Genomic DNA, 20,818 nt, shown 5'->3' with positions numbered 1-20,818 from the left:
AGCTATTTTTACTGTATTTTTGATCAAATAAATTAAACGGCTCAATAAAAAGTCCAATTGCATGCGTTTTCTCTGGAAGTAAAAATATAGATGTAAGAAACATAATTAAATAGAATAGAGTTAAATAGAATTAATATTATAATCGTAGATGTTACCTAAGAAGCTGAACTATGTTCTCAGGACATGGATGTGTTGGGGGCAGGCCGTCATATGTCAGAAGTTTTATTAAATGTTAAATTTACAATTTAATGCAGTATTGGCTGGCCAAGCACTGGTTTGATATGTTATTTTGTTATCTTTTCACTTTTGCTGTTTTATCAACGTAATTATGCTAAATTTCTGCTGCTGATTTTTTTTTTTTGTGCCACTGTGGCAATATGCCCCGCAGTTGGTCAAATCCAAACTTATTTTCTTATTTACTTTACTTTAGAAAACCGTGCAACAACAAGCCTTGGTGAATTCTATATGGCGCTGATCTATGGCGTTCAGACCGCATGAATCAATTACAAACCTTAAAGCCCTGCTGCTCCGTATACAATGTGTTTCATTGATAAATAATCGGCTTCTCAAGAAATCCACTTAGACGCAATCCCTCCTTCATCTCTCATGAGATAAGGACAAAGAGACACTTATTTGGGTACGCATGTTCCCTACACACAAACAAACAGACATAGCAAAAGAAGGGGGGCAGAGTTGCCTTTTCCAGGTGTAGCCGCAGGGTGGGGTGAAGGGTGGGGAGTCACTTTACCCACCACTCTGTTCGTGAGGGGGCAGGACTCACAGGGAGGAGGAGGTTTATCAGATGGTTGCTGCCTTTGGGTCTCTATTGAATCTGACGTTCTGCTCTGCGCTCTCAGATGAGAAACGACTCCTATCAAAATCGCAACTTTTTTTGTTGCATCACAAGCCCAAAAATCGTCGGATAAACTTGAAAATATTTTAAAAGGTTTGTGCTGTTTTCGCAAAGTTGATTTCTTGTGCTTGCGTGCCACTGAGGCTGGAAGTTTTCCCTGGACTGAAGTCAGGATGTCAGATATCTCAGTCAATGACCATCTGGAGGGGATATTGTCTGATTTTGAGGGTAAGTGCGCGCGTTCATTCATTTTAATAGGCTAAGTGATTTTTTTTTGGAGCTATGAGAAACCTTGCAAGCATAATTCTTTACAGATTAAGTGTTTAACAACTTGAAAAACTATTTCAAACTTTAAACTTTTAAACTTTTCGCCATGTGTAAGTAGAATAACAAAAATGCAGATATATGTACGGCGAAAAATTTATAATAATTAGGATGTAGATTTTGTTCTCTTTTAAAAACTTAAAAAAAAATCTCTTTTAGTCTATTTTGACATGCGGTTTTTGATCATGGGCGTCTATTTGTTTGATGCGTTATTGTAATGTACTTTGTGAAGACTTGTAAAGTGCAGACATCCATTGTCCATACAGACCCCTATAAGCACATGGATGACTAGAGGCAAGACTGATTTGACTGGGTTGGTTAGTCTTCATTGTTAGGTCATAGGGCATGCTTAAGTGATCCAATTAAGTGTATAATTTATGTATGCAAAATCTATTTTCATAAAACAACATGGCCTAATTTAAGTGTACTTTTGGTACTATGAAAGGAGAAGTCTCTAGTGTACAGTACCCCTGCTGAAAAAAACAATAGAACCCTGCCCAAAACACAATAGAAAATTTTATGGATTAATGGTTATAATGGGAATTGTATTGGTTTAAATGGAAACTATAATGGTATCTGGTATGTGATGGATTCTATTGGTGGGATGTTAAATCCTATTGGACAAATGCCCAAAACGCACTACAAAAAGGAATTTTGAAATGGTTTTATAGGAAAAAGCTAAAGGATTATAATGGTGCTTTAATGGAAACCATTGGAATTTCTGTGATGGTTTCTATTGGGCTTCTATTATTTTTTTTAGGAGGGTATATAGACTATCTATCTATCTATCTATCTATCTATCTATCTATCTATCTATCTATCTATCTATCTATCTATCTATCCTGAAGAACTTCCAAAGTTGTACAAAGTTAATGTAGTGAAAGTTCCACTGGTGTGCTGCTGTAATTATCTTAGCATGCTCCCAAACCTTCGTTTCTTTACACAGAGCGTCAATAACCATGTTCACAACCTCAAAACTCACCACAGCCGTGTCCACTATTGAATCTGACACACATTTCTGAGGAAGAGAGGCACCCTTTCCAATAGTTCTGTCATGGGCGGACACAGCGGGGACTGGAGAACAATAGTTTCTCTCAGTGTTTAGACAGGTGCTGATGTGAAGAGGAAAAACAAATTAGTTCAAGCACTCAGAATAAAGCGCCATCTATTATTATATTTGCGTGCTACGTGGAAACAGTTGTCGGCTAAATACTGTCTGAGGAAGCACTTTTGCTGCCTTGGTAATGTTGTGGAGCGGTTTGTCTGGTAGATGCTTCAGGGAAGATTGAGGTGTCTTTTGCTAAGCAGTAAACAAACATGTTTACCGGGTGTGTTCCTTCTAGAGCTGAAACAGCACTACAGTGCTCAACATTTTGCCAATGCGTTAAACAAAATTACTCGACCTGCCTTGATTTCTGTCAGTTACAGCTAACTTTTATTAAGCTCTTAAAAAGTATTATGACTTGAGTCAAGGCAAAATTGGATTTAACTAGAAGATGGGATCATCTCCGTCCATGTCACTTTGAGTGTTTATGTGTTGAAAGACGTAGTGTTCTTAGTATTGGCCACTACAGTTTTCTCAGATTCATACAGGCCATGTGATTTCTAGTAGAAGATGCCACAAGAGAGACATTAAATTCTTTCAGCTTCACCTCAGACCAGCCAATAAGGTCATTTCCGAACAAGAGATCAGTGTGCCTCCATGTGCTTGAGTGAAGATAGACAGAATGCTGTTCATTCTGAGGAAAAACCCCTCTTGGAATGTTGTGGGACGTATAGTGAGATACTTGGTTCTTTTTGTATAGCCGTTTGTGGTCGAGTGACTGTGAAAAGCAGTCATCCGTGTCTTATAAGTAGAAGTTTAATTGTAAGCATGAACTTTTGTGATGCACGGAGATGGCTGTTCAGTGGGTGACAACGGATGCATTTCCTGTTAATGTGAATGTGTGGAAATGAGGGAAAGGCAAAATATGTTCAAAAGAACCAGCCTCAACCTTCCTGTTGTGTAATTTGAGACTGGCCCATTAGAGACGGCATATGGTATATCTTGAGGCTACATTTTTGATCAAGCAGATCCAGGCTCTATATGCTCTTGATTCGTGGTACTGATTTACTAAAGTCTACATTAAAACAAAGGATGATGGTTTTCATTGCTTTTTCAGCCAATACAGTGCATTCCTCACAGCATTATGGGAGTCGTAGAATAAAGATTGAGTAGATATAGGGCCCCTGGTAAAGCCTTGTGGGATAAGGGAGGCAAAGCTTGAAGGTCTGTATGAAATATCTATGTACTGTGTCTATGTTTGTGTGTATGAACACCACTGGGAAGAAAAAAAGATTAGACTGCCAATTTAAGTTATGAATTTTTGTTACTCAACATGACACACAAATTGACCTTTAACTTTAGGAACTTTAGACCTTGAACTCTAGAATGTGCCTTTTAAGGAAATACTCATCACTTAAGCATCTGATGTCATTCAGAGATGTTATGTTTTTTTCTGTTTCAGCAAATAATGTTTCACAAAATAGTTGTCCAATTTGTGGTTGTTCAAACTCACACTATTTAGGCCCGGTTTCACAAACAAGGCTTAGACTAAGTCAGGATTAGGCCATTGTTCATGTAGGACATTTAAGTCATTTTTACAAACGTGCCTTAGAAAAAAACATCACCGGTGTGCATCTAAAGACAAAACAAAGGCATTGATATATTTTAAGATCAGTCAGTGCAAGTTTCTTTCAGTTGAAACAGCTCAGACTTACATTTTAGTCCAGGACTAGGATTAAGCCTTGTTTGTGAAACCGGGGGTTAGTGTCATAACATGTGTTACCCAGTTATTAGACAAAATACGTTGGTAAATAATGCATACTTTATTTTATACTATTTAATTTTTGTTAATTTTTTGTTAATTTATTTATTTTGTATTTATTGTATCTTTAATATACAGAATTCATAGTGTGGATATAGCCTATTTTGTATGGTATTTTTTTGTATTTTCATTGTACTTTTTAAAAATGTATTTATTGAAAAAAAAAAATTATTTATTTATTTTGCTTGTAGATAGTAGCACAGCTTTCCGATGTTGCATTTTCTCATGTCAATCACAGATATTTAATTTATGGTTTATCTAGATTGGGGGCAATTATAGTAACTTGCCTCTTTTTCCTTGGCTCCATCTCAAATATTCATACCTTCCAAATCTGCCATGTGCCATGCACTAATTATAACTTCATCTTTGTAAAGTATTGGGGTGTAATTGTAGTTTATAGATGGAGGCAAGCGAAGGTTAGTATTCAATAGTAAGTTTATCTCATCTCAGCCTCAGTTCGGTTATCATTCCTAAAAACAGGTCCACCTGAAACTAAGTTTCGTGATGGTCTAGCTTTATTCAACCTTTGTTTAACCTTTGATCAGTATTTACAAAAAATAGGTTCTAAAATGTTTCTCTAAGATCAGATTCTACAAAAAGCTGCCAAGTTACATTTAGAAAAACACAGGAATCCTGAGAACACAAAGTGGCTCAGGCATGTTTCTATGTAATTGCCTGACAGTTGATACCACATACTGAGTATATGTGGACTGAAGCCCATCAAATGCCATTATCAGCCATGAGTTGCTTTTTTTCATGCTTGTTTTAATCTTCATTCCCATTTGGACCATTAGATGCTAAATCTGAAATGGTAATGAAAGCACACTGGTGTTGAATAGCGCATGCAGTTATACTGGATAACGATGACAGAGGAGCTAAATTCAACTCAAAAGGCTAAAAAGGTGTAATAGAGAGTATCTGTAACTGTGTGAAAGTTGTTCATTGCCCCTGGGGGGTGTAAATGCAGCGCCCTATTTGCATCGCTGCAATGCTGAAAATGGCAGCTCGGAATTCAGCTTCCAGATGTGCCTTAGCAGAGGTGGTCCAAGCAACGTCTGAGATATGTGCTTAGGGTGGTGTTTCAAGGGGTCGTCTGGGAATACCTGTGAGGAATGCGATGGTGGGGGATGGAAAATCACAACAGGCCCAAACTTGCCTCCCCAAAATCCCCTCCATCCGCCTGGCCAACGATTCACTCTCCCTATAGATGCATCTCTAAAACTTTCCCTCTCAGGACTGTCAGATAAGGAGAGGAGCTACATTTGCACTGGGAATGTTGCTGATTTTGAGCATATGATCTGTATGTGTTTAACAGAAATGTCATGGTTTGGTAACATGCATCCATCAATTGATTGTATGGCGTCCCCTTGACCTCCCCCAACTGTCTCTTTGACGACCCCCTCTGCAATCATCCCCAGGCCTTTCTCTGTTTGCCTTGCAGCCCCTCATCATAAACCTTAGGTCCAAAGTAACATTGCAGCTAGTGTAGTAAAACCATGAACTCTTGATCCTGAATCTATGTGAACGTACAGAGAAAAATGTATCTTTTATTCTTCTGCATGTGCAAGGTATTTTGGTTATTTGTGGCTGGAAACATTTAAAAGGGGATCGTTCACCCAAAAATGAAAGTTCTGTCATCATTTATTCAGCCTCGTCGTTCCAAACCTGACATTTCTTCTGTAGAAAACGACCAAAATGTCTTAGTGTTCCACTGTCTGTCAGTGGGGTGCAATGGTGATTTGAACCTTATTGACTTATTCTATGGACAAAAACTGTTGAAATGTTATTTTGTGTTTCACAAAAGAAAGAAATACAAGTTTGGAACGATAACTTTTGGTTGAACTATTTCTGTATATCTTATTTCAGAAACCAATGGGAATCTGTATTTACTGTATGTAGCCCATGAATGCATCAACTTTTTCTCCAAGGGTCAAAGAGTGCCAAGCTGCATTGAACCTGGTTATTTACAGGAAATTACAAAAGAACCCAAAATGTCCTTAATGAAAGAATGTGAACAAAGTATTTGACAGGAAGCCTATAATCATCACAGGAGTCATTTCCCAAAGAACCATAACACGCTGCAAACAGTCTCGAGACTCAGTCGTGAAGAAAAAGAGAGCAGGGCGAAGAAGGAGCTTCTCAAGTTTCTCTCTTTTATCAGATTGTGCAGGCATTGTGCTGCTCCATGTGTTAACAGAGAGGAATAAACTGCAGCAAAGCTGTGTGAAAGAAAATTAAACAGCACAGAGATGGTGCGCTCCGCTGCCAGCATAATTATTTCCTGAGCGTTTGACAGGGTGCCAGTAATTACCTGATACCGGCCCCTTTTTATCTCAGTCAAAGGGGAGTACAAGTTTACACTTGCATGTGCTGCACCGTAAAAAATCTTTTAGACTTTGCCACTTGGTTTGCTGTCCCTGCCTCGCTTCGTGTCTTTTCTTTCGCTTTCCGAAACTGCAGTCAGCTAAAGTGGTGCGTACTTCTTTGCCAAAGTGCACTTCTCCATCACTTTGAGTGCCAGTTTGAGAGTACACACGGCAACTTTAACCTCTCCTCCATTGAATCAAATGGCACCCTAATGGTTTTCTTCTCATATTAAATGCCTTCTGGGGCGCTCAAGAGAATGACATTGCTTGTAGCGCGATGCACGGACAGCCTTGCTGCTGGAATTCGATTAGGTCTAAACTTTCACAGCTGTGCGGATGATGTTGGGCAAGCTGAAACAAAGGGTCTGTGGTCTCCTCACTGTAAAAGAAGGGGCTGTTCCTGTGTGAAATGTGATTTCATTTAGTGCCTGTAGTCTTCGTGACTCTAATTGGTAGTATACCCTATGGGAAGACAGACGGCTCTGGCTCCAGCCCTGCCCCCTGCCAGGCGAAGATAAAATCAGGGCTGCTGGGCGAGATGCTATGATAACTTCACACTGATATCTGCTTGTTTACACAAGGCAGCACCTGAAGAGGGTTGAAAACCATTGACGTTCTGTCATGGTGCCTAGGTGTGTGATATGCCAAAGATGGCACGTGAGCCGTGGTAGTCTGCAACTGCAAGCACCTCATGGCATCACACCCTAGACTGATCCAATTGTCATCACATGGGGCAATGGTGTGTGTCTACGTGAAAAGCTCAAGCTGCCACTTCTAATTGGGTCTGCCACAGAACTGTTAGGACATTTGTACTGTTCACCACTGGAATTCTCAGTCAGGGTGAAGGGCTGTTGTAATCCAAGCCTTCAGCCCCTGACACTGTGTCTTTGAATTGGTCCTTTGTGCTGAAGGAAAAGCCACTGCCTCTCACAAAGGGAAAAGGTCGGAAAGCACTGTTTGCCTTCGGCTTTGTGTTGCTGCTTTTGAGAATGAGGGGATTATACAGTGTCACCACAATTTACATGCTCCAGGTGTAGACTTACCGTTCAGCCCCACGAGAGACTGTTTCCACTGTCTTATTGTACATTTCCTTAGCACATGTTTTTAATTTACAGCAAAAGTTATTATGCTTTTAAAGTTGATGTAGGGGTGACATGGACAATTTTTACTTCTCAGTCTGTGTGGATTTTGATGCATCTGGTATTTTAAATTGTCTGCTTTCATAATTTATAATAAGTGTGCTTTGTCTTGTTTTCTGGTTAAAAAAAAATACATGAGGAACAAAAATAATGCAAAAGTATTTTCAAAGATCACATATTGAATGAACTATATAATGCTTTTGTTTGTTAATTTATCTAGTCCCACTATATTCATAATTATCTCAATACTGCTGAATTATAGGCTCTTTTGTAGGAAAGATCATTAACTGCTGTTTATACTATGTGCAAAAATTTGCATCTACCTTAGTCCTAATCTCTTAAAGACTTACAAAACATAACCTGGGTGCTTGAATAAAGCATATCTGTTCACAGAGGTTATATCACCCTCAAAGCAAGATTGCTCAGACACCATTGTAATTATGGCTTGGCCCTTCAAAATCTGTCTGACAGGCGTCCATTCAGAGAGGGCTCCAGGCTGCCCTCACCATGAAGTGTATCCTTTTAAGGTTTAGTGCCTCTTTAAATCAAAAACAGGAAATGAGTCTTAGCTGATGTATGATTTCTATCATGAAGGAAGTCTAAATCTTTGATGTATTATCAGTATTATCACCAATTTAGAAATGTATTACCTGAAAAATTATAGCCTAGTGTTTCTGGAACTGAAATTTGCCCTTTGGTTATTAAGTACAATTTAACCGACCTCATTTTAGGATATGTCTTTTATTATTCACTAAGCCTTCAAGAGTGTCTTCTGACATTGAAAATTAATCAAGTTTGTGTCTTTATTCTTTCTTTATACAGCTCTGAAGAGGTCCTTTGATATTGATGATGCGAATGAGATCCCCACATTCTCCCCTACGTCTTCTGTCACATCTCCCATCAGCCCGAGTGCTATCCTCAACAAGACAAATGATGTGAGGAGTCCAGGGAACCAAGTGTCTCCTCCTTATCGCTCCAGGATTAGTATCAGCTGCAGTCCTGCCCAGAGCCCCGTTATGAGAAATAGGATGGTTTCCAGTCTCTCCTTCAACCGAGGGACAATGGGAAAGCCCACTATCAATGCCAATACTGGGATCAACCGAGCTGCCTCTTTTCAAAACAAATTCAACCCCAATGGCTTCACTTCGTCTTCTGGGCCAGGAAGTGACAACGACAGTCTCCATAGCTCCTCTTCCAGTCTGGAGTACCAGGCCTCTTCAAAACTTTGCTCCTACACAAGCCCTCCCCAGAGTTCTGTCGGTGTTGGGGAATTCAAAGCCCAAAGTTTAGACAGCCCTGCCCTGAAGAAGTTCTCCTCACATGGAAACATGTTCCATTCAGAGCTGGAGGGTCCTTTGGTCATCCCAACTGAACCCATGGGTATTAGCCATGGGTCCATGCCTTCTTTGGACTTCCAGATGGAGTCTGCAGTAATGAGACGAGTGATTTCGCCTGGATCGCGATTCGCCAATACAGGTCCACAGTGGAGTCCCCATAACAACCAGAACAGCATTACCTTTGCAAGGGACTCCTCTATCAACAGCCAGTCACCTAGACCTAAAGATCCTGTTCGTCTCAACAAGTTCCCTCTTGACCTTGACAACTTGGTTTTCAAGTCTCAAACGGAATCCTCGGGAGCACCTAAACCACCTCCAAGATTCCACACGCTATCCAACAGTCCCACTGTCTCAGCAAGTCCCTCTGCATCCATCAGCAGCCTGGACAGCACCGACCTACCCATGGCCCACAACAACAACATCATTGAAAAGAAAGAGCCCATCACTTCTCCTGGAGCTATCCCAGTACCCAACATCAGCGAATCTCCAGTGCCTCTGTCTCCTGCCCAGACTCCACAGTTCAACATGGTCTCTAAGCCCCAAGTGGTCCAGGTGGCCCCTGTCTCACCTTCACTGTCAGGACAGATGGAGATCAGCAATGATATCGATCAGGAGGATATTCATGCCAAAGAGAGCGTGAGTTCCATATTACAGCGGATCGCCTCTTTCTCCAAAGTGGAGACTAATGTCCCAGTGTTTGAGCCAAGTCTGGTCATCCCCCTGAGTAATGGCATCAAAAAAGACTCACCAGCAATACAACGTAAGGAGCTCAAGAGATCAGAAGGTAAGATGTAGTGTTATATATAATATTCCAGTTTCAGAGTCTTAATAGCTAATAATTTGGGTTGTTAAAGTTAACCAGAAGAACTGGGTCAATGCCACCGATGGTTACGCCTCATGTCGGAAAACGATGTTCTATTGAGCATGCACTTAAAATGGGAAGTATGCCCTTTGCAATAAATACAATTAGTTGAGTAAACAGAACTGTGTGGGTCTAAAGGCAGCACTTTATTTGAAGTGCTGCTGTCATCACAGCTGTCTTTCTGCACCTTACTGACATACTGTAGAAAAAAGGGTGATGGGAGAGAAAAAAAAGACACAAAAAAGAGGAATTCCTGGCATATCAACAAATAGCTGAGTGCAAACAGTGATAACAGTTCAGGGGAGCCTGTCATCACTGCCTACCCAGTAAAGTGATCCATGGCAGACATAGTTGAGTTGAACGCTGCCAGAGGCAACAGAATCAGCCCCTTATACAGTTAAATTTCTCAGGTGTGTCAATCTACCATGATCTCACCCAACCCAGAGACGCCTAATTTACTTACCATTGGGATTAGTACAATCCAAACAGGGTTTGGACTCTTGGCACCATAATTATGTTCTTATGTATGGCTTTACATAGCAATTGACTATAATGAATTCAGAAATTAAGCTTAGTGATATCAAAGGCATCAGTGTGGAAAGCATATACAGTATAGGGTGGAAAGTTCATAGCACCATGGTCATCCAGTATTGTCACGCTCTGGTGTCAAATATCTTTTGAGTCAGGACATTCATCTTTGAACTACATTTACTTTTACATTTATTCATTTAGCAGATCCAACGAGACTTCATCATAAGGTTGACATTAAGCCCTACCCTCTTTGGTTACTGAGGCTAACTAATATTTACAGAACATTCCATAGAAGTAAACTGTAAATTTCCATGAACAGCATGGTTTCCAGTAAAATGTACTTGTACAATAAAATAAATTAACCATAAATTAATTTAATTTGCCTTTGTTTGTTTTTTTCTGAAAACTGTATTTTTGCAATAACATGATTGAAAATTATAAAGACTGTTGATCAGAATTTCTCCAAATGCTTCTTACAGTCATCTGAAATAAAAAAGCCACATTTCAAAGCAATTACACTCGATACATTTTGGTCCATTTTGTTATTTTTGCAACACTAACATTTGACCCCACAACAACTATTTACCATGATTTTGGATCATTTTAATAAAATTGGCAAACACACAGGTTTTCCATATACTTTCATTAGAAAATAATAAAACATGACTGAATTGGAAATAGGATACTACCATATTGTTCTTACTATTTCTTCTATATATTTGCAAGGCAAAAATAAGAGTAGTATGCTTTCCAACTTCAGCATTTGTCTTTTTGAAAAACATGTATGTGAGACATTGTAAGACAACAGAAAGAGATAAGACTGTTGAAAGAAACAATATAAACAAACAGAAAATGTAATAGTCCTAAATCTTGAATCAATAATAGTAATGATGAGGATGGGGTTAGGTTTCTATAAATGTTGGTTGCTAACATTAATGACATAATTATGGTGTGCTACACCTCTGTGGAACTATGGTAAAGCCCTAAAATGGTGGATCCACATAAATGGCAATATGTTTGATATTACAGTGGTGTACCACAAACCGTAATGAATTTTGACGTATTTCAGACAAAAATACATGTTGGTAAAGCTGTGGGTTTGATTTTGTCTGACCAGAAATGAGTTGGGGAATTTTCAGCTCCACATGTTGTATATTTGCCTCATTCTGTTGTGTTTTTCCCTCTGTCTTCACTTCCTGGGGTCATGTTGCAGAGGGGAGAGGGGTGCATTTCCTGACCTGAGAAAACAAAGAGCGTTGAACTGGAGGGAATCAGTGGGTGCCTAAAACTATGTTTAGACACATATATCCTTCTTGTATAACTTTATGGCAGTGTTGGTTGTGCGTCTCATGAGTAAGCTAACATCAGGGTGGGCGTCTTGACATCTGTGTTGATCCCAGGCAGCCAGCCCCCATGCTGAAACATCTCTGAAACATAAACACGACTTCATTTACTCAGTGATTTATAATTTCCAGTGTTAGGATGTGTGGCAAAATAGGTGCCGCCCCAGGCTTGTACCTCAGGTTGAGATGTGCTCTTTGCTGTTTGTCAGATGGTTGAGCTGTAAAGACTGCGCTGATGGGTTCGGATGAAACCGACTTCTCAGTAGTTGCATCAGTGGAAGTCTGGGATGTGGGTGCTGTTTATGTCATGCTATCTGCTTCAGGCAGTGTTTCAGTGGTTCTATGGTGTCTTGTTTTCTTTTAATTTTTTCCCTCAAAATATCTGGGCGCAGTGTATACGGATGTATCCCTTTCACAAAGCCAATGGGAAATGCCCGCCCATGTTTTCATCATGTTCCATGTGCATTATGACTCGTTTTATTTTTTGAAATGGTAGTATATTTAGGCTTTACGTCATCCGCCCATCATTGAGCTATATGTAGGCCCTTTGCACAGTTTCCTGTGATAACAAGGGAAAAGATCATTCACTGTTCAGGCCAAACATACGACACGCTCCCAACTGTGTTTATAGCTGTCCTGGGACAACAGGGCTTCCCAGCTCATTTATGCTGTCAGCAAAATCTCTAATGGCAAACCTGTAAGCAATCACATAATATTATCATTATAATTTGAAGTACATTTTAAGATTTTTAGCGTATTTACTAATTGTGCATACTATAAAAGGATATACTAACCTACATTTGAGAAAGAACTTGGTTCTTAACCATTATAAAATAAAGTATGCTCTGTAAGTATGCATGTGTGGTATGTTGGTTTGCCACGGTATATGGTGATGCATATACCATATATGCACATAGATGTACATAGAAAATGGTTGAGTTTTGGTGAAAAACACACAATTAATTGTTTTGTTCTAGTATTAACTTAATAATAATAAATTAAAGGTCACACTTTAAGGTACAATTTTCACTATTAACAAAGCTGTTACTGTTACTGTTTACTGCTTATTAGTAGTTAGTAGGTAGTTGTTAAGTTTAGGTATTGGGTAGGATCAGGGATGTAAAAAATGGTCATGCAGGGTATGTTCTTCATATGTATATATATTAATAAACAGCCAACATGTTAATATGCTAATAAGCAACTAGTTAACATTGATAATTGGTCACTATACTAAAGTGTTACCAAATTAAATTCAAAGCTTAAAACCAAATAATCACTGTGTAGGCACAAATTACCCCAGTAACACCAATCAGCAGTTTAGTCTGTTTGAACATTGTGGATGCCATAGTGGTGAAAAAATGATGAAAGTCTAGTATGAATACTATCCTAATATACTACATACTACAGTATTATGGGATAGTAAAGGAAGAGGTATAGGTACTAGTATGCCATTCCAAATTCATTTTTCAATCCTGTTTTTTATCCGTGATACAGATACAGATGCTCTAGAATAATTTCTTAACAATTGTTTAAAGGTGAAGTGTTTTGCATCACTAGTATCACCAAAAAGAATTGCAAAAATAATGTTTTTAACGAACATTCCTCTTATCTTCTATTGGCCATCTAAACAGATAGACCTGTCCCAAACTCGCATCATTGGTTGAACCGGTGTTACTATGCTGGTATGGTTGGAATTCACAAACAAACAGAGTAGTGTTTTGATAGCACAGCACCAAAAAGAACTGCAAAAAATTATTATTGGTTTTAATGAACGTTCCTCCCATCTTCTATTGGCTAACCAAATAGATAGCCTTGCACCCAAACTCACATCATTGGTTGAGCCAGTGTTGCTATGCTGGGTTGGTCGGAATTCTCAAACAAACTGGGCAATGTGGGTGGTGATGGCGCAGTGGATAAGACACATGCCGTTGGTGTGAGAGACCCGGGTTCGAATCCACTGTGACACACCAATGTGTCCCTGAGCAAGACACTTAACCCCCTAGTTGCTCCAGAGGCGTGCGACCTCTGACATATATAGCAATTGTAAGTCGCTTTGGATAAAAGCGTCAGCTAAATGAATAAATGTAAATGAAATGTAATGTTTTAGCAGCACAGAGAAACAGTTTTTACACTTTGGCTTGTGTTTATAAAAAAAGGGTGAGAGGGGGGTCTTTCTTTTTTTTTGTAGTAGGCAACTTATGACTGAAAACCATTTTACAAGTTGTACAGTTCTCGATGAGGTAGATTGACTCATGCTCTACGCTTCTTGTTTCTCACATTTATTGAAGGCTAATACTGATGTAGACATATAAAGTAAGTCTGGTAAAATCAGCCATCGTGCTACAACTGGCTGTAAAAATGAAAAATGTTCTGCTAATGTATGTTAGCTGCTTAAATGATTGTTTTGCTATCACTCCCCTCTGCTCCAAGATGTTTTTCTAGTAAAAAATACTTGACAACAAAAACAGCCAAAGGGTCTTCTTCCGCTCTCTTCCTCTAACATAGAGAGAGAGAGAGAGAGAGAGTGAAATCATCTTTGAAGCTGCTCATAAATACAGCAAGACCTCCAGAACAGATGACGGTTTCTCTTCTGAAACTGCCTCAGCTACTTATGTGGTAAAATAAAGCATGTCTGGAGTCTGCTGATGAGTTGCGTTTCTTTTCATCACGATGACCTTAGAAGTTCCTCACATATCCGGGGTGTAAAATTCCATTAAGTTCGCTATTTCTTCATATCAGTCAAAGTACTGCTTTCTGCATTGTTACAGTATTGAAATCCAGTCAAAATGAAAAAGATTTTTTGCCATATACGTCTCTCTCCTTGCTTCCCCCATCTCCTAGGTCTTGGCTTCATGTCTCCACTTGTCTGATGAAGGCTGAAAGCTCTTTGCTCCCTTTTACAGCACAATTTATTCTCGATCTAATGACAATGATTTAGGGAATAAATTCTTCACAAGCAGATGTTTTAGGCCACCCTCCCATTATCCCCTTCAGCTTCAGCTTCAGAGAACAAGAGAGTGCTCTGCTTTGTAGAAAAAGTTTATCGCCTTTCTTTGAGTTAAACAGTTTAGTTATTTCATACGTTTCTGTGTTTCTAAATATACAGGGAGTTCAGAGGACAAAATATATATATTTTTTGAATCCAGAAAATTATTTCTATATAGTGTTTTTCTTTTCTTTTTTTAAGCTGTTTATAGTTCATGTTTGGTGCCATTTACAGTCATATCACAGCTTCTTTTGTATTGAGAAGGAAATGTGTTTCCTTAGCAGATAAGACAATATTAACAAGCAGCAGTATTCTTATCTTAGGCCCGTAGAGGTGGGTCAGTAATGGGATCAACTTGCCTGTTACCAGGACATTTATCCACGCTTGAACCTGGTGCTCTCTTCTGAGAAAGATTTGGATATGTCTTCTCCCCATTTAGCATAATTTAGCTTGCTGTCGTTGATGATTTATTACCTGCGCATGCTGTCTGAGGCATTGGAGAAGATGAGCAGTGTTTATGTGTTTGAGCCGCATTGTGTGTGTTGCCATTCCACAACAACCCAGTATTAAGTCTAGTGGAGCTTTTACAAATTACCATAGCAACCTTCAGGTGCTCTGTAATGTTGATGTCTAAAGGTATTGCCTGTGAGTAGAGTTACACATGATAGCACTCATTTCCATAAGAGGAAAATATGCATCTCTGGGTCACATTTGACCTCATCTAATCCTCTGAGCCTGCAATGTCAATGGTGATAACTGAAGGACAAGCTTGTAAATCTAGTGTTTGGCCTCACATTCATCAGCTACATTTAAAAAAAGGATACAGATGAAGGAAAATCCTTATTTTAAGGAGAAATTGCTTTAGATATCAGGTCTTCCTGTTCAAGGCATGAAGATTAAACTCAGGCGTGATCGACATTCTTTACAGAATAAGTCAGGAGTACCTGCATGGAATCTGCTGCCAGAGAATTTCACACAAAGCTCCACAGAATTCACATGCACATCATTCACAAAGTTCTACACACCCCTTGTCCCTTACAGGGGTGCTTATGAAATATTTGGGCTAATTTCATAATGCTTTGAGTAGGCCTGTCGCAATAATCAATATATCGACTTATCGCACAATATATGTACATGACCTCAATTATTTTTGGTGACGCAATATATCACCCATTATATTTACTTAAAAATTAATGTCACCATGTTTTGTACATTCCACTTGCGCCTGTGTCTTTTGCAGCTTCTCATACATAACGTGGTGTAGTCATGAGTTGCTAGTTCAAATGTAAAAAATGCTTCTACAAAAAAAGTTGAATCTGCAGATATGGTCTTGTTTAGGGATCTGTGCCTTTGTGCATACGGACATCTGACTGCTAAGTAGTGATTGTGTTTTTCAGCAATAGTGTGCAACCTTAATTTACAGAGGAAAGAAGGTCAGGGAAAAATCTGTAGATGGAAAAATCTCCATACAAGTTCTTTGTGCATTTTTGCTTGTTACTTTGCACTTTTTGTTAGAAAATGTTTATTTACTATTTATTCAAGTTTTTTTAAGGTATCTAATATTTTGATACTTCATTTCCATGATCTAAATATTCTTAAAAATTAAAAGTTTGTTGTCATTTGGAAGAGTGTAGGCCTTCTAGCATTATTATGATGTTACATTATGATTATGACTTTTTATATATTCATTAGCATAAAATGGTCTTTAAAATGACAACAATATCGCTTATCGCAATTATTTCTGGGGCAATATATCGCACAACAAAAAGTGGAGCTACCCTCATTTTGTGTGTGTGTATGTAAATACAGTCATGGCCAAAAATATTGGCGCCCTTGGTAAATATGGCCAAAGAAGGCTGTGAAAATGAATCTGCATTGCTAATCCTTTTGATCTTTTATTAAAAACATTCACAAAAATCTAACCTCTCATTGGATAATAAGAATTTAAAATGGGGGGAAATATCATTATGAAATAAATGTTTTTCTCTAATACACATTGGCCACAATTAATGGCACCCTTTTATTCAATACTTTTTGAAACCTCCATTTGTCAGTTTAACAGCTCTAACTTTTCTCCTATAATACCTGATGAGGTTAGAGAACACCTCACAAGAGATCAGAGACCATTCCTTCATTCAGAATCACTCCAGACCCTTCAGATTCACAGCTCCATGACGGTGCTTCTTCTCTTCAGTTCACCTCACTCATTTTCTACAGGGTTCAGGTCAGAGGACTGGAATGGCCATAGCAGAAGCTTAGTTTTGTGATCAGTGACCCATTTTTGTGTTGTTTTTTAGGTTTGTGTTTGGATTATTGCACGGTCGGAACAACCATTCTCAGAAATCATGTTTTTTTCATTGTGCATTCCAATTAATCTCAATTCAACTGCAGTTGGGTTATTTTGACTAGGTTAAAAAAATAACTAAAAAACAGTTTAATAACACAATAAAACACAAAAACATGATGACATAATAAAACTTTTTTTTTTTTTTTTTTAATCTATTTGTTATCTGTTTTTGCAAGTAAACTCTTCATATATATATATATATATATATATATATACACACACACACACACACATATATATATATATATATATATATATATATATATATATATATATATATATATATATATATATATATATATGTATATATATATATATATGTGTGTGTGTGTGTGTGTAAGGGGTAATCAACGGCTTGCCGTGCCGGGCAAAGAACCGCCCGACACGAAGCGGAGAGATAACACAGAGATGAAATAGTGCGGTGAGACCACATTTATTTGAATGAATTATAGCATGTATTTCAATGAATTATCGATCGATCGAGAGAGAGAGAGAGATAGGGATGACAGTTGTGTGTAGCCTACCTGCACGTCTCTCTCTACAAACAACTAGACTTCAAAAGCAGCGATTTTCTCACCTCGTTGCTGGAGAATATAATGTAGCGATCTAGTATCTATCTTTTATTGTATTAATAAAAATCATGGGAAAGCGTTGACAAGAAGTTTATGTGTGTGTGCAGCGCAATCTGCTATCTCTGACCTCTCTCTCTCTCTCTCTCTCTCTCTCTCCGTGACTATGAACTACCTATTGGCTGCATACCTGCCAGCCAATCAGAATCAAGTATTCAGACAGACCACGGAATAAACATGGAATAGCACTGTATATGTATACATTAAATACATATACACACATAGGCTATATATATATATTTATATTTATATTGCGTATGTGTGTGCGTGTTTTTTTGACAGATGAAGACACAAATTTGTATAATGACATGGGTATGGCATAGGTATTACAAGGAGAAGGTGACTTATGAGGACATTTCCCCATATTTCAAAAGGCTTATAAATTATACAGAATGAGTTTTTTAGTTTTTTGTTGAGAAAGTAAAAATTCACAAAGATTCCTGTAAGGGGTAGGTTTAGGTGTAGGGTTGGTGTAGTAGGGTGAAATATGGTTTGTACAGTATAAAACCCATTACGCCTATGGAATGTCCCCACAATTCACAAAAACAAACACACACACACACACACACGTACATATATACATATACACTAGGGGTGACACGGTACATGTATTCGTACCGAACTGTCATAGTACGGACATCTCGGATCGGTGCATGAGGCCTTACAACTGATACAGGCAATTTAGCCCCAGTCCAGAAGGGGGCGCCCGCAGCAATGCAACGCTGTTTGATAACCGCCAGCAGAAGAACAGCGAATGCCATGTAGCTCCATACATATCACTTCTAGCCTTAGAGTTTCGCACTTGAAAACAAAGCCCCCAGACAGTGACCATTTGCTGATTCTGAACGCGTCTCTCACATAGACTGACAAAGTAGTATAGTTTAAAGCCTTGTGCACTCAACTGTTTGTGAAATGGGGCTTTGTGCTCATGTATCCTACCTCTCTCATTCGTCCATTTACATATTTGTGATGCAACATATCTGAATGCTAAACTATTATTTATTATAGGCTTTGTACTTCAGTCGCGTTCCAAAGGTGACACAGAGGCGGGTGCGCTGATGTTTGGTTCACTGTATTTTATTTTGATAAAGTACCAACTGCGCTGTCAAGTTAGCAATGCTGGAACGGATGTGTGTGTTTTTTGTTTGTGTGTGTGTGCTTGACCCGCGCTCCGGCGTGATCACTTCAACTGTTTCCTTATACCAGCAGAATCAACTTTAAACACTTATTGTCTTATTAATAATCACTGTATAAAGGTCTGCTTTTATTTGTGTACACTCACAATGAAAACAAAACAGATTTTATATATATATATATATATATATATATATATATATATATATATGTAACATGTAATAATATTTAGTATTTTCACATCTAGATGGAAAAATTTGCACTACTGTCTGTTCAAAATAAATGAAAAGAAACTAAGCATAGTAGATTTCTTTTTTTTTTTTTTTTTCTGTTGTACCAAATTCATATCGTACCGTGACCCCCGAACTGAGGTACATACCGAACTGTGACATCTGTGTACCGTGTCACCCCTAATATACACACATAGGCTCTCTCTCTCTTTATATATATATATATATATATATATATATATATACTGTATATGTATATCTTCCAGTTTTATATGTTGTTATTTTGACAAGAAACAACATTTAGGGGCAGTTGTGGCCTAATAGAGAGAATAACCAACACTCTCTCCACCTTCAATACCACGACTGAGGTGAGACCCTTGAGCAAGGCACCGAACCCCCAACTGCTCCCTGGGCGCCGCAGCATAATTGGCTGCCCACTGCTCCGGGTGTATGCTCACTACTGTGTGTACACTTGGATGGGTTAAATGCAAAGCGTAAATTCCGAGTATGGGTCACTATACTTGGCCACACACCACTTCCCTTTCCCCTTCCCATTTCATCTTTCAAATTATGTCCACTTTATTCAATGGCAGCGTGGAGCTTACTCTTTACTACTAGTTTTAATGCAAAATAAACATGAATGAACATCTCATGTCTCATGTAATCGCTCAGTCAGTGTTTCAACCAAGGAAAGACCTAAAACAACAGCTTGTAAACAATATGTTGGCATAAATTTTTGTAAGTTCAGTGTTGATTATCGAGGCTTGACAGTCTTAATGTGAATGAGTTCAGAACAGCTATTTAGGGGCTTAGCTGATCAGAGAAAAGAGGAGGTTTGGGAAAAAAATTGATAATTGGATGGGATTAATTAATTCTTAGTGGAAAAATATTTCCAGCCTGAGGGAAGTATGCACACATCATGAGTTCAGATGTCCAGTTGTGTTGACAGTCTGTGCGGGGAGCTAGCCTTATTGAGTTTAACACAATACGCCGATAACAGCACAGGACAGGTTTTATTAACCTGATATTGTGGATGCAAAGGTTCTCTGGGAGGGTTTTATACACTTTGGACAAGGAAATCTTTGTTAAATCTGGCCCGCTTCCTAAACAAATAATGCCACAAGCGCTTAAGTGTAACATCAGTTATACTGACATTGTTGTTCAGCTGTATAGAATTGCGGTTGCAGTATTCATGACAAAATTGAATGAGGTCTCAGTGGAGCAGAAACAAACATGTTTCATGTAGTTTATGTGGATAATCCAGCTTTTGTACTAAAGTTTGCTTTTTTACTTTCTTTTTGACAGTTTGAGGCAACATTTAAAGCAGCTGATAACTTGATATCTGTTTGCATATGATATGATATATGTTGTCCATTAATAACGAGTGGTATATTGTCTCAAACAGCTAATCTGCTAATGAGTTGTGCTCACAGCTCATTCCAAACATGAGCACATCATTCAGGTTCTTGGACAGAATTGCTGATTTAGAAAGTGCCAGCAGTAATGCATGGCAGCTGGTTTGGGGCGTTTTCGATCTATCTGTATTTTTCTTCTGGCGAACAGGCACGGTGGTGGAGTGCGAGGAGGGGGGATCAGCTTGGAGTTTATGATTTAACACGAGGGAAAAACCTGTTTCTGCTGAGAATTTACTTTGGAGACTTCCTAGGTCTTTCTACAGACAAAGATATAATTAGTCAAGCAATATCAACAATCTGACGGCCCGTGTCCAATATATTTTCCTGGGATATGTACATAAATTGTAATTGTATTAAAAGGATTTCATTTATGAGAGGCTGCACAACTTAATAGTGTTGCTGCATAAGACTGTATAATTGGGCCAGACTTAGAGTAAAAGTTCACCCTAAATAGA

General features: G+C 38.6%; 1 protein-coding gene across 1 annotated transcript in view; it reads left to right on the top strand.

Annotated features, from left to right (window-relative positions):
- The first annotated feature begins 656 nt into the window (after positions 1-656).
- LOC306867908 (uncharacterized protein) overlaps positions 657-20,818 on the top strand; it is a 68,788-nt gene continuing 48,626 nt past the window's right edge. Inside the window, exons 1-2 of the mRNA XM_079413864.1 lie at positions 657-1,081; positions 8,372-9,670. Of these exons, the coding sequence (XP_079269990.1) occupies positions 1,027-1,081; positions 8,372-9,670 (1,354 nt within the window). The 5' untranslated portion in view covers positions 657-1,026. The remainder of the gene's footprint in view (positions 1,082-8,371; positions 9,671-20,818) is intronic.

This window comes from Barbus barbus (genome assembly GCF_936440315.1).
Source record: "Barbus barbus genome assembly, chromosome: 4".
Classification (NCBI taxonomy): Eukaryota; Metazoa; Chordata; class Actinopteri; order Cypriniformes; family Cyprinidae; genus Barbus; species Barbus barbus.
This window is presented reverse-complemented; position numbering and strand designations above follow the sequence as displayed.